Genomic DNA, 14978 nt, shown 5'->3' on the forward strand with positions numbered 1-14978 from the left:
GTTTTCCTACCAACTTTGGACAGCATGATCTCTATTTTGTTACTTTTTTTTTTTTTTTTTTTTTGCGGTATGCGGGCCTCTCACTGTTGTGGCCTCTTCCGTTGCGGAGCACAGGCTCCAGACGTGCAGGCCCAGCGGCCATGGCCCATGGGCCCAGCCGCTCCGCGGCATGTGGGATCTTCTCGGACCGGGGCACGAACCTGCATCCCCTGCATTGGCAGGCAGATTCTCAAGCACTGCGCCACCAGGGAAGCCCCTCTATTTTGTTACTTTAAATGAGTTTGAGTTTGCATGTTCACCTGAAAATAGCCTGGGTTTTTACATCTAGGAATATGAGTCAAACACAAGAGACAATGTTTATGGAAGACCCACAGTAAATACACAAAGTATGTTCATACCTTCATTCCAAGACACATACAACATGATCTCAGCCTTCAAAGAGCTCGGGATTTCATTGGAGAATTAAAAGCAAAATAAAACAAAACACCTCTTAAATAATTACAACTGCTAAATAATAAGCTTCCTCATTTAGTCTGGCTTTATAATGTTTTTCAGATGTGAGGATTTTGATGTTATTCAACCTAGTGTCTTCTTTCTCCTCCATACTGAAATTTCTAATACCCTCCTAAAAGATAGTAACCAGGGGGCTTCCCTGGTGGCGCAGTGGTTGAGAGTCCGCCTGCCAATGCAGGGAACATGGGTTCGTGTCCCCGTCCGGGAAGATCCCACATACCGTGGAGTGGCTGGGCCCATGAGCCATGGTCGCTGAGCCTGCGCGTCTGGAGCCTGTGCTCTGCAACGGGAGAGGCCACAACAGTGAGAGGCCTGCGTACCGCAAAAAAAACAAAAACAAAAACAAAAAACAAAAACAAACAAACAAACAAAAAAGATAGTAACCAGGGATCTGAGATCTTGGAATCCTAGACTTTTCATTAACTGTTATGATAAAGAAATGTACTACTGATTATCAAATATACAAACACTTGACAAATAGAATCAACAATATAAGTAAGAGTACTTGTGTTTTTTAAATTAAGAGTAGAAGTAGCTTTCCCTCAAATTTGGTCACATCTAGAAACCTGCTACTTGTTTTCAAAAAACATTGAGAAAAAGTGCCAACAGTTTAGTCTTGCGAAGATTTAAGGAAAGAACTCCTCAGGGTTATAGCACTGGTTTTCCACTGAGGCTATTTTGCCCTTCCCCACACTCTATGGGGACATCGTACAATGTCTGAGGACGTTTTTGGTTGTCGTAACTGGGAGAGGGGGTGCTTTCGGCATCTAATGGGTAGAGGCCAGGATGCTGATAAACATCTTACAATGCACAGAATAGCTCCCTGCAACAAAGACATATCCAGCCCCAAATGTCAATACTTTTAAGGCTCAGGGACCCTGGGTTACAGCAATGCAATAACAACTTGATAATTCTTTCTCTGGTTCTTCATTCACCTGCACATGTCTGCTAAACCACTATCACAAAAACATTTTTAGACACCATAGTTTTTTAAGCCATATTTCCACTTTTAAACTATAAAAGTCAAAAGATTTAGAAACAGAAGCAATAAGTAATTGTATTTGTAATATCAATTTAAGCCCCGAAACAGTCAATTCTCTTTCTCAATAAATCAATAACCATTGAAATAATGTGAATTTTAAGTTGATTGCTAAGGAAAAATGCCATATAAACAGTTGATACCATAAAGGTCTAGAAATTCATAGCTAAATTAATTGAAAAGTAGGAATTAGCACCCTCTCCTCAAACATCTATACCTGTGTCCTTTGCTCCATGATACTTACTTCCTTTAAATACAACCAATATGCAGAAATCGTTCTTCTCGAAATTTTTTTACTTGAAAAATTTAATATAGGAGAGATAGCGAATAACATAAAAACACTCAATACATATTATCCAGGATTAGTACATGTTAACCCTATTACTTTTGCTTCAAACACACATGCATACTTAGGGATGTCTATATATCTATATATAGATGTATCTATATATCTGTGTGTATGCATGTTATGTATATGAAGTCCCTTTTGAGTGCCTCTATCATGACTTTAACATATCCTTCCACAGTCTGATATTTTGCAACATATGTACAGACGAACAATATACAGTTTTGCCTTATGCGCTGCTAAAAAATTATTTAAATACTTTATAAGTATACTGAATTACTGAACATTTTTTATTCAACAATATATTTCTGGTATTTGTCTGTGTTGATATATAAGGGTCTAATTTACTACTTTTACCTGCTATGTAGTATTCCATTCTATTAATGTATTAGTTTATTTATCCATACCTTTCTTGACAAATATTGACTTTTTTCCCAACTGTATGTTTTTATCAATAATGGTGCAATGGATATCCTGTATGTATCACCTTGTATACATGTAATACAGTTTCTTAGTGTAAATATGGTATATATCTAAAAGCAGAGTTGCTCAGTCATAGTGTGTGTCTTTTTTTTTAATAGATCTTTATTGGAGTATAATTGCTTAAAATACTGTTAGTTTCTGTTGTACAACAAAGTGAATCAGTCATATGCATACATATATCCCCATATCCCCTCCCTCTTGAGCCTCCCTCCCACCCTCCTAATCCCACGTCTCTATGTCATCGCAAAGCACTGAGCTGATCTCCCTGTGCCATGTTGCTGCTTCCCACTAGTTAACTGTTTTACATTTGGTAGATGTTGATGCTATTCTCACTTCGCCCCAGCTTCCCCCTCCCTTACCGTGTCCTTAAGTCCATTCTCTATGTCTACGTCTTTATTCCTGCCCTGCCACTAGGTTCATCAGTACGTTTTTTTTTTTTTTAGATTCCATATATATATATATATATTAGCATATGGCATTTGTTTTTCTCCTTCTGACTTATTTCACTCTGTATGACAGACTCTATGTCCATACACCTCACTGCAAATAACTCAGTTTCGTTTCCTTTTATGGCTGAGTAATATTCTATTGTACATATGTGCCATATCTTCTTTATCCATTCATCTGTCGATGGACACTTAGGTTGCTTCCATGTCCTGGCTATTGTAAACAGTGCTGCAATGAACACTGTGGTACATGTCTCTTTTTGAATTATGGTTTGCTCAGGGTATATGCCCAGTAGTGGGATTGCTGGGTCATATGTTAGTGCTATTTTTAGTTTTTTAAGGAATTTCCATACTGTTCTCCATAGTGGCTGTATCAATTTACATTCCCACCAACAGTGCAGGAGGGTTCCTTTTTCACCACACCCTCTCCAGCATTTATTGTTTGTAGATTTTTTGATAATGGCCATTCTGACTGGTGTGAGGTGATAGCTCATTGTAGCTCTGATTTGTATTTCTCTAATAATTAGTGATGCTGAGCATCTTTTCATATGCCTCTTGGCCATCTGTATGTCTTCTTTGGTGAAATGTCTATTTAGATCTTCTGCCCAATTTTTAATTGAATTGTTTGTTCTTCTGATATTGAGCTCCATGATAGCTAAAAGCAGCATTGCTCACTCATAGTGCATATGTCTTTTTAACTGTACAAGATATTGTCAAATTGTCCTCCAAAGAGGTTGTAGAAATTGCAATCCATTGAGTCCAGAAAACATGGAGTTCCTACTTCTCACTTGGTATTACCAGACTTCTTGATTTTTTCAAATTTAATAGTATGAAATAGTATCTCATTATTTGAAATTGCATTTTATGATTACTAGCATCTTTCCATGAGTTTATTGGCTATTCATGCTTCAATTCCTTTGAAATGCCCTTTTATATTCTTTTTTTTCTTTAATTTCTTTATTTTATTTATTTTTATTTTTGGCTGCATTGGGTCTTTGTGGCTGCATGTGGGCTTTCTCTAGTTGCGGTGAGCGGGGGCTACTCTTCGTGGCGGTGCGCGGGCTTCTCATTGCGGTTGCTTCTCTTGTTGCGGAGCACAGGCTCTAGGCACGTGCGCTTCAGTAGTTTTGGCGCGTGGGCTCAGCAGTTGTGGCTCAGAGGCTCTAGAGAGCAGGCTCAGTAGTTGTGGCGCATGGGCTTAGTTGCTCCGCGTCATGTGGGATCTTCCTTGACCAGGGCTCAAACCCATGTCCCCTGCATTGGCAGGCGGATTCTTAACCACTGAGCCACCAGGCAAGCCCCGTTTTATATTCTTTTTTTTTTTTTTTTTTTTTTTTTTGCGATACGCGGGGCTCTCACTGTTGTGTTCTCTCCCGTTGCGGAGCACAGGCTCCGGACGCGCAGGCTCAGCGGCCATGGCTCACAGGCACAGCCGCTCCACAGCATGTGGGATCCTCCCGGACCGGGGCACAAACCCGTGTCCCCTGCATCGGCAGGCGGACGCTCAACCACTGCGCCACCAGGGAAGCCCCTTTTTTATATTCTTTATCCATTTTTCTTTTGGGTTGTTTTCTTTCAAATTGATTTAAAGGCATGCTTTATGTATTCATGATATCTTTGTTTTATGTGTTGTGAATATATTCTTCTAGTTTGTTGCCTTCTTTATGCCTTTATATGTGGTGTCTTTCATTACATAAAATTAAGAATCCTAATGTAGCCAAATTTATCAATCATTTCCTATATAAGCTCTGTTAAAGGCACACTTCTTACATTAGTTGAGTTAGTGACAGAATACATGAAATAGAATAACAAATACAACAAAGTTATTTTAAAGTTCTTGAGTTTTGTAATAGCTATATTGGAAAATAACCTTACATGGGTTTATTTAAAAATGAATAATTTCCTAGAGCTATATCATTTCTACATTGCAACTTGCTGATGATATTCAAGTCCATTTGTACCAGGAGTGACTTTCCTTTTTAAGAAATAGACAATGTATATAGGTAAAAATTAAATAAGATACAAGGATACAACGTACAGCACAGGAAATATAGCCAATATTTTTATAATAACTTTAAGTGGAGTATAATCTATAAAAACACTGAATCATTATGTTGTACACCTAAAATAAATATAGCATTGTAAATCAATTAGACTTTAATAAAAATATTTTTATTAAAATGTAATTCACATACTACAAAATTCATCCAAGAAAATAAATATTTTTAAATACAAAAAAGAAAGAAATAGACAAAGTATAAAAACAGAAACAGAGACTCCATCTACATATCCAACAAGTCCACTGCCTGAGTTTATAGTTACTGATTCAAATGACTCAAACTCCAAAGTAAAATAAAAAATATAGAGCTGAGAATATCCCAAAATGTTTCAATAATCATTAAATATTATTTATTAAGCATGCACATGTAATATATTGTGTCACAGCATACAACTATTTATTTGCTCAACCAAATGAAATAATAGTCTAGAATTAAATAACATCATTTGTCATTTGTATGTAATAATTATAAAGCTACTATATGTAAGTAAATTTCTCACACTTCTCCAAAGGCTCAACTTCAGAAAACATGCTTATTTTCCCAAAAGGGCAAAAATGTAGCCTTGCTCTTTATATATAAATCAGTTTTCAAATATTTTAAAATTCAACCACATAACATATAGAAATTCATGCCAACTGTGTTTAACAATGTACAAATATTATAAACTATACTGTAACTCAAAATATTTAGGACTATACCATCTAAGGATTATTTAACTAAGAACAGGTGAACAATAATCATGATTTCTGTTTTGCAATCATTTTTGTTTTTACTAATTCCAAAAGTAGAACTCTTTAAATAAAAAAACACAGACTTCTAGAATGAATCAAAAGAGTCCTATCCCAGCCAGAATTTTGTAATAAATGTTACTACTTTATCAACAACCAAACTATGGTAGAATCATCATACTCCATATTAATTGCCCAAGAGTCTTCATGACTATCTAGCATGCTACATCCTGCTTTCAGAACTGCCAGAACACAACAAGTTGAGGGTCACCACCTGGGCTGAGAAGTGATGCCCAACCACCAATAATACATCTTGTTCAGGATAAAATGAAGTGAAATACCTATGGAAAGTGATTATATCCCTTTGAATTATGCTCCAACCACAGAGTAAAAGAAAATAACTTTTTGGCTTTAGTTTTACAAATATGGCAACTATCGAGCATGCAGTAGAAATGGTTAGAGTTAAGATTATCATGAATAATATGAATGAGACTATTAACACTTTGAGATAAATAAAACATTGCTGATATGGCCAAGCATGACTTCCCTTTAAGCCTATGGAGGTTATAGTAGTAGATGCCCCAGTCACTTAGGTACGGCAAAGCATTATTTTACTCTGATCTCCTACATTTGAGAGATAATATCAAAAATGAAAAAGTCTCATGAAAACTTGCCATTCTAAGCTACTCTAAAGTTTAAAACTAAAGCTCACCTAACCATCAGAAAAGAAAATATAATTGGTCAGTATTAGGAAGGTCTATCAAGTTGGCAGTGAGCACCAGTGACCAAATTTCAACTTTCTTATCTGATTTCCCACCTTAAATTCTCAAAACCATAAAGTAAATAGATAACGTCAAATCAGCAAACAGGGACAAAACACCTTTCGAGAAAAAAATTTTGGACGAAAATATAAATACAACCTCTCTTCTACTCTGATGAGGCAAGCCAGGTATAACCTCCTGCTCCATTCTGTGATGGGACATTCTACTCATCAGCCTCTAAAGACTTTCCGTTCTCCAGTACCACACCTCCTTTGCCAGCAGGGTGAGAACAAAATCAAACTGATTCCAGTGATAAGAAATGAAATCTGAAATGAATTATCACTAAATCAGCATCTTATACCTTCAACATGAGTATTCCACGAGTCTTTAAGAATATAGGCTGCCAATATTGGCACGTTATTTTCTAAAATGCTCCACGATGCCTGACGATAGGAGACTTCCCACTTCAAGAAGCGGTTACGTACCTCAGCAACATAACAAGGTCGGCATCACTTGAAAGACGCACCAATCCTGGGGTCCCTTCAGTTCGGATAAATTGGATCTTCTCCCTATTCAAGCAAAGAAACAGCTCAAATATGTGTAGTAGACTTTTGGGACATAACTCAGTACTTTAGGCACCATTATTTTTTTAAACAATGGTCACAACATTTTTGGGGGTACTACTATATGGCAGCTACTGTGCCCTAGGAATACACATCCAAGAAAAACGTGGTCCTTGCCTTCAAGGAGGACCTCGCGAGCATGAACATCACCCAGTTCTAACACTGCCAAAAAAATTATTTTATCGCTTTCATCTTTTGCTGCCTAAATACTACTGTGGGTAGCAGCACCATCCAACCAATGAAACTCAGTTTCTGCTTTGAGTTAAAAGCCTTGTTGTGGGCTTGAATCTAAGCAACAGTCTGGACCATTCAGGCTGACTCTCTCTTATTCCAAAAAGGGAGTGTGTAGGGATGTTCATTTATTTTCTTGAGGATATACCTCTATATTATGTGTAATGAGTACATCCCTACTTGGAAGCAGGCAGTATCTATAAATTATATAGTCAATATAAAAGCATATGGCCCTCTCAAATAACTGAAACCTAAACCATTTTCAGTTACTACAGTTGGTGAAATAGATTGTGCGTATACTTGTGCAAACGTACATATACCTACACATATCAAACACAACGATGTGAGTTATCTGGGCCATTATTTTATTATAGTTATATGTAATAACACAAGTGTTTGTTTGTTTGATAAGTCATCGTTTTGCTAGTTTCAATTCTTCGTATGAATATAAATTCAGTAAAACTTTTCCTGGTTGCTTCCCCTTATTTACATCATGCCATTTCAAAGCACACCATATCAATTTTGATAAGATGAGGACAAAAAATAAGAACATAAACTATGGTACTGAAAGCATTACATTTGATAGGAACATAGGGGCCGACACAAGTATACAATTTTACTCTAAGTGCTAAAGACAATATATTCTGATTCCTGTATACTATGAAATAAAATATCAATCTCTGATGTAAGTATTTATTTAGATTTAGTTCTTGTCCACAGAGCATCTTGTTTTCCTATTTGATATTTACACAAAGCTCTAATGAATTTTATATTCCCAAATTTCAAATTCTAATTCAATTGCATGCAGGCTTGAAAGTAATGAGGTGAAAGGCAAGGTTTAATTGTTGAGATGAAAAATTCCCTAATGTACAGAAAAGTCAACTGATACGCTCTTAGCCACACAGCTTACTGGGAATGATAAACAGAGTTTAGTCCTAGGCTTCTTCTGCCTAGATCCATTTTACATAACCTGTTACCATATGATGCACCTAATCTTTGATATTACCGACTTTTCTTTTTGGTCCTTTATTACCAGTAGCAATATTATATGTTTTATATAATTTTTATATGATCTAATTTTATATTATGAAATTTTAAATTATAGCTATATTATATACTATATATAGTAGCTAGCTACTGGCAATATAGATACAGATATAGCTATACATATAGATGAATGGCAGACATATATACAAAGAAACTATTCAGAAGAGGAAGTCCAGCGTCTCCTCTCTGCTTAAGGTTATTTCACTCTGAAGTCTCAAATCAAGCAGAACATTTTTCCTCGAGTGTTACAATCATATGTCTGAAGCACATGACAGAAACCAAGGCCCATTATCTGGTAAATGGTTTTTTGATAAGAGATGTAAAAGTTAGTTTAAAGAAAGCTAAATTAGAGAAAAGTTATCTTGGAGAAAAAAATGAACTTGACCAAAGAAGTACTTTTATAAGGGTAACAATATGCTTTGATCTTGAAGAATCAAAAGCTGTCTCCAATAAATACACAGTTTATCTCCTTAGTCTATCACCACAATGAAGGAGGCAAACCGAACACAACGAGAAAAGAAATGGGCTGAGCACTCTCCTCCACTCCTTTAACTGGAACCACACAGAAGGGGTTGAGTGAGGAAAAAGATAGCATGCTCCGGACTATGGCCTGTGTGTATCCTGTGATAGCCTGTGAATAAGGAACAGATCATAGCTTCCTGAGTCAGAAGGATGACAGGGTGAGGGAAGGAAAGGGAAAGACACCAGAGTAAACATGCCAATTGGGAAACTTTTCATCATTTTCCAGATATTACCTAATGAGGCAGTGAAGGCAACTGGTCTGATTCTTTGGGCCAGAACATACCAGAGGCAGGCTGAGACTAGTGCTCTATGGGCCCAGCTAATTTATAACAATGGCAAGTGATGGGTCATGTGCTTCTGGAACAAGACACTGGAGCATGTTATCTGATGTACATCACACCACTAAGGACTTTATTATATTAATATGTGTTCATTCAGCAAACATTTTCTGAGTGCCTACTGTGTGCTGGGCATGGTACCACATACTGGGAATCCAACTGGGTGTAAGACACAGCCCCTTCTCAAAGAGTTCATGGTGCAGTGGAAGACAGACAGTCCATGGGCAATTCCAGTATGACATGAAAATATTTAAATTATTCCATTCACTTAACTGAGCTCTGTTTAGGCCTTATACCCACTCTTCTTCTAATAAGTCCTTCATAAAGTTATTTCACATAGAAAAAAAGAAGGCATTGGTTTATTGACTGTCAAGAAAGCAGATCAAGGCTGAGGAAGAAAAAGAAGTCAGTAGCTATCCTCAGAAATGTCACCAATCTGTCCTGAAGGGGAAAAAACGGGAACTACTCCTCGGTTATCAGGTCCTTGCCCAATATTCTACAGGCCAGTATTTCTTTTCTTTTCTTTGTTTTTTTTTTTGCGGTACACGGGCCTCTCACTGTTGTGGCTTCTCCCGTTGCGGAGCACAGGCTCCGGACGCGCAGGCTCAGCGGCCATGGCTCATGGGTCCAGCCGCTCTGCGGGATGTGGGATCTTCCTGGACCGGGGCACGAACCCGTGTCCCCTGCATCAGCAGGCAGACTCTCAACCACTGCGCCACCAGGGAAGCCCCAGGCCAGTATTTCATAAACTGGCGTCATTGCCTACTAGAAATCTACAGACATAATCTTGAGTTCTGGGAGAATTTTAAAATGCTGTGTTTTCACTTTGATGATCAAAACTGCTAACATGAGGTAAGCTATTTTGGACAATATAGATGACATTCATGACTCAACATCACTGACTTCACCTCCCATGTTTGCATTTACAAAACACTTGTTGCCAAGTGATCAGAGGTGAACTTTCAGGGTGTTGATGAGCAGGGTCTTGATATTAAATATGGTAACAGTCCCTGTCTGCTCCTCACATGCAATTCTTTCACCATTTAAAAAGACAAAACTTTTCTTTGGAAGTATTAATTTGCAAATTAAATGATCATGATGAAGTGAGACAAGGTAATGTATGTATAACTTGCCATAGGCTAAAGAGAAAACAAAATAAATGGACTTAAGAAGTGAATTATGCATTTATGTTAAATAAAGCAAAAAAGATATTATGGTTTATTCTAAGAACAAAAGTTTTAATACAGTTTAGAAGTAGAAAAGTGGCGGTAGAATCATCACAGGGTACGTTTAATGACATATTTTTCTTCAGTATTGTACTTGGGGGTGCACCATTAAATGAACTGGCTCTTCACATAGATAAAAATAAGCTATTTGTCAAGAAAGAAGAGTGATGACCACAATAATGCCACAGATGCACGATATACCGTTCGATGCAAAATCAAAAGAATGGAGTCATAACACAAGTGAAACCAAAAGCATAAATGTATCTTTCCACTGACACTGGTCTCAACATCGGTGATCTGGCTTCTGAAAAACAAAACCTTCTCACGATATCATTAATTCAAATGTTTTTTTTTAGTTTTTACGTAATTTATATTTCTTTTGGTTTTACAGCTTATAAAAGCTGTAAGGATAAGAAGTTTATGCATATTTTATATTTGTACACATTTAAGTTTCATTAAAATAAAAGTGGTTAAAATCACCATTGTAGATCTGCAATGCTTCTTTTCCTTTTAGGATGGAAAATAACAGATTTGGCTCCTAAAAAATTTCCATGAGTCCACCCAGTGTCTGAAATAAACATAACAAGTTTGAGAAACGTTGTTGATGATTCACATGACTCTGATTAGAGGGACATTTGAAAGTTACATTAATATATTTATTCAAGTTTATTTTCTAAATTTATAGAGTTAGAAGGAATCCGTGGCAGTCCTCTAATTTCTTTCTTTACTGCCTACACTGTAATGAAGAAATTCTATTCAATTTTAGTGGTCTATAATGAGAATTAAGATTACATTCAAATAACATTTTATCATTTGACCGTCTCTGCATGGGCATGTTTCTCACTGTGCCCTTTACAGCACATTCCAGCATTTCCTCCACCGCACGTTCTCACACGGCCACTCAGTTATAACTTCAGTTCCTTTTGAATTGTGAGATTCTGGAGGGCAAAAGCTCTTCCTCCTTTATCTTTGTGCCTCCAAGTACCTAGCACTATGCTGTGCACACAAGAAGTGCTCAGTAAAATCAAACCAGGCACATGATCAGTTAACCCCAAAACAGATTTGGCTCCTAACAAATTTCCCTGTGTCCAATTCAGTATTTGGAATAAACTTATATTTATAGAATTTTTTGTTGTGGTGGAGAAAAGAGAATCAGAAAGCTAACATTAGATTATTTACTAAAACAGAACCCACTGTACGAAGCGCAAAGACAGGTAAAGGCAACCTCTTAATAAGAAAACATAGCTGTTATAACTAAGAGATTTATACAGATCCAGACTGTAGTGTCTACTGTAGTAGACACAGTGACAACCTCAGGAAAACGTCGCTGGCTATTGCTGTCTCTCAGATGCCCATGGCCTTCAGGCCTTGGTAACCACTTCCTCAAATGCCTAAATCACCCTAGAAGATCAACTCAAGCAGAAGATCATCTGAGGATAAGGAACATAGTCTCAAGACCGGAATTCCTGCAGAAAATATCCTCACTGAAACCAACCAACATTTTGGTGAAATTAAAGTAGGGCACGTGATCAAAAACAATCAGAAGCAGGAATGCCTCTAAACCACAACACTCGCTGGATTGTAGACTCTGCACACACATGGTTCCTGTAGATACAGTTTAGTAAACCTTCAAAAATATATATGTTGTTAAAAACTGCCTTAGGGCAATTTTAGAGAAATCCCCATGACTTCTCTGATGATGTAACTTCAAGAAAGTAAAATTAGTACCGATCATTCATATTTCTGATTACAGTCACAGGGCATGGTCTGACTTGAAGGGTAAGAGCCAGGCAGTAGAAAGGTCAACTTTTCTTTCTACTTCCCATTATACAGGTTAGGTTTGGAGATACAGGTCCATTATTATCTCGTGATTCTTATGGACGCACAGAAGTGACATCAATTCGCCATATATGTAGAGGCAGTATTTGTTGTAAATGGATATAAATCAACTTTGCGCTAAGAATTCAGAGAGTTACTTAACTCTCTTTCTGCTCGTTTCCTCATCTTGAAGTAAGTATAGTTATACTATCTGCCTCATAGGTTGGTGGAAAGGATTTAATGAACAAATACAAATAAAATGTTTAGCACAGAACTATTATATAGTAGCATTCAACCATTTTAAGATATTGAGTATATTATAAGATATAATTAGTTATTACTTTTTCAATGGACAGAATCATCTACTGAAAATAGAGCAAAATAAGATGTCTAGTCATACACTCCATTTTTTGTTTCTGTTGTTGGTAAGTTATTTTAACCATGCTATTTACCTTGGTTAATTCCACAAATATCTATTGAGTACTTCTATGACATGCAGTAGATAAGACTCTGACCTCTCCATAAAACTGAAATAATGCTGTGAGTACCAAAGGGATAATACATATGAAGGGTTTACAGTTCTCATAATTCAACGGATAATGGGAAACATTATTCTCAGTAAAGCAAAATTCTATGTAAAGCAAAACCATTTTGGACTCTAAAAAAGCAATTTAGTTATTATACAAAAAAAAACCCATGTGGTTATAAGACACCTTACCTAAGGCATTCTAACAGCTTGCACTGTAAGCCCATCATTATTCTGAAGAATTAGTATCTAGGGTATACTAGAATGCATAACTGGTGGTTTGTATTTTCTTATGGATTATAATAATTTATTATGTATTTGATAACAAATGTTTTAACTGAAAATATATTCAGGAATTGAAACTATGTTATATATGAATATATTTTATTTTAAAATCAATATATATATATAAACGAAAGAGCCCAATTGGTTATAATATAAGACATTAGAACGGATAAGTCAGTTAAAGAGCGTGTAAAGGGGTAGACAAGGATAAGGCAGTATTTTTTCAGCAGTGATATAAAATGACAAGGTAAGGGAAAAAAGAACTTCAGGCACCAATTTTTGGAAAATAGTACTACAAAAACTAGTAGTTTTCTAGATTTGGCAGTTATTATTTAGAAAACTAAAAACAAAACGTCCACCCACAACCGAAACAAAAACATAAAATACTTTGGGAAAACCTAGACAAGAAACATTCAGTTCTTAAATAAATAAATAAGAAAATTTTATTGTAGGAGATGAAGGGGTTGAACACATGAAAAAAACTGTAGTTGTAGAATAAAAAATGGCAAACTAAATATTCCAACCGTGTCCAAAGTAATTTAAAAATTTTTTAAAAATCCCCATCAAAATCCCAACGTAATTTAAAAAGTTGAGAACATTATTCAGAATTTCATCTCAATATTCAGAATAATGCTATGTGCTAGAGAATTTTAGCCAAGTTTTCAAAATAAACCATTGTTATGCTATCATTTCCTGAGATCTAAAATAACATACTGGAATATACAAAGATATATAAGTTGTTGTATTTAAAAGATGGATTCTTTATAGATGTGATTTTGTGTACTGGAAATGTAGTTACTTGCCCTTTGGGATAAATAGTTTTAGGTGCTATCATTAAGTCCCAAATATATTGCTATGAAATTGATTAATTTACCAAATATTTCTCAAACACCCACTTTATTCAATATAAGATGTGAGGTCCCATGAGGATTAAAAAGATGAGTAAGTTACATATCTTGACTTCATGTAGCTTGTACTTGACTTGGAATAAAGTGTGTAAGAAAACATATGGTAGAAAAATACGAGATGTTTTTAAACATTTTAAGCACAGATGGTAATATTATGCCATTTCTATTGTAAGCTATAAAATTCAGACACATAAGATACCTGATTTTTGGTATAATGGCACCCTGATGGGTCTGCAAGAATGTTTTCTGTAAAATGTGCCCTCAAGGAACAGAGAGTAAGGACTTATTCAATGGGATGTACCCATTTGTATGTAGGGCAATGTGCATGAAATAAGGAGATTTTAACTTTAGCCAAGTAAATTTTTCTGAAGACAGTTTCCATAACTATTTAAACCCACTGCGAAAGACCAAAAAGAAAAAAAAAATTACATTATTAACATAGAGGGGATGTGTATTTTGTTTGCTTTGTAAGAAATGCTTCTGATTTACTAATAACTTAGAAATTTAAATATAAATGTAAAAATCATATTTCATTGAAAACCATTTTGTGCTATCACAAATGGTAATGCATTCTGCATGACTTTATTATTCTCTTGAGTTTGGGAAAAGCATTGAGGCTGGAATCCATACTGATATTTTTCTTTGGTCCACACAGAGTCCACATCTGATGAGCTACTGAAGAAGGATGACATTTTGCTGAACTCTTTTCTTGATAAATGCAACAGAATATAGCAAAAATCAATAGTGGAACAGACATACCTAAAACATGGTTATTCTTCATGTAAGAAAATGGTTTGAAAACCCTGATTGAATCATTTGTTAGCCAGAAAATACAAGGCTTCGGAATAAATACCCAGTGGATGAACATATTCGTAATTTGGGAAATCTTGAAAAGTTATATGAAGGAACTTTACTTATGGGAAAGTGGTTTAACAAATACCTGGGTGTAATACTTAAAGAGAATTTAAACTAATCTTGGCTATGAGGGTTTTTCTTTTGGGCCTCTTTTATCTTAAGTGATTGTATAGTTATTTAAAAATTAATCGTTACAAGATTCCACGCATGGAAAATGTGAAAA

At 35.9% G+C, this 14978-nt stretch overlaps 1 protein-coding gene across 1 annotated transcript in view; it reads right to left on the minus strand.

Annotated features, from left to right (window-relative positions):
- Positions 1-14978, minus strand: part of HECW2 (HECT, C2 and WW domain containing E3 ubiquitin protein ligase 2) — a 129271-nt gene that overhangs the window by 52122 nt on the left and 62171 nt on the right. The window contains exon 10 of the mRNA XM_082841909.1: positions 6862-6945. Coding sequence (XP_082698035.1) covers positions 6862-6945 — 84 coding nt within the window. The remainder of the gene's footprint in view (positions 1-6861; positions 6946-14978) is intronic.

This window comes from Leucopleurus acutus, assembly GCF_964270905.1.
Source record: "Leucopleurus acutus genome assembly, chromosome: 6".
NCBI lineage: Eukaryota > Metazoa > Chordata > Mammalia > Artiodactyla > Delphinidae > Leucopleurus > Leucopleurus acutus.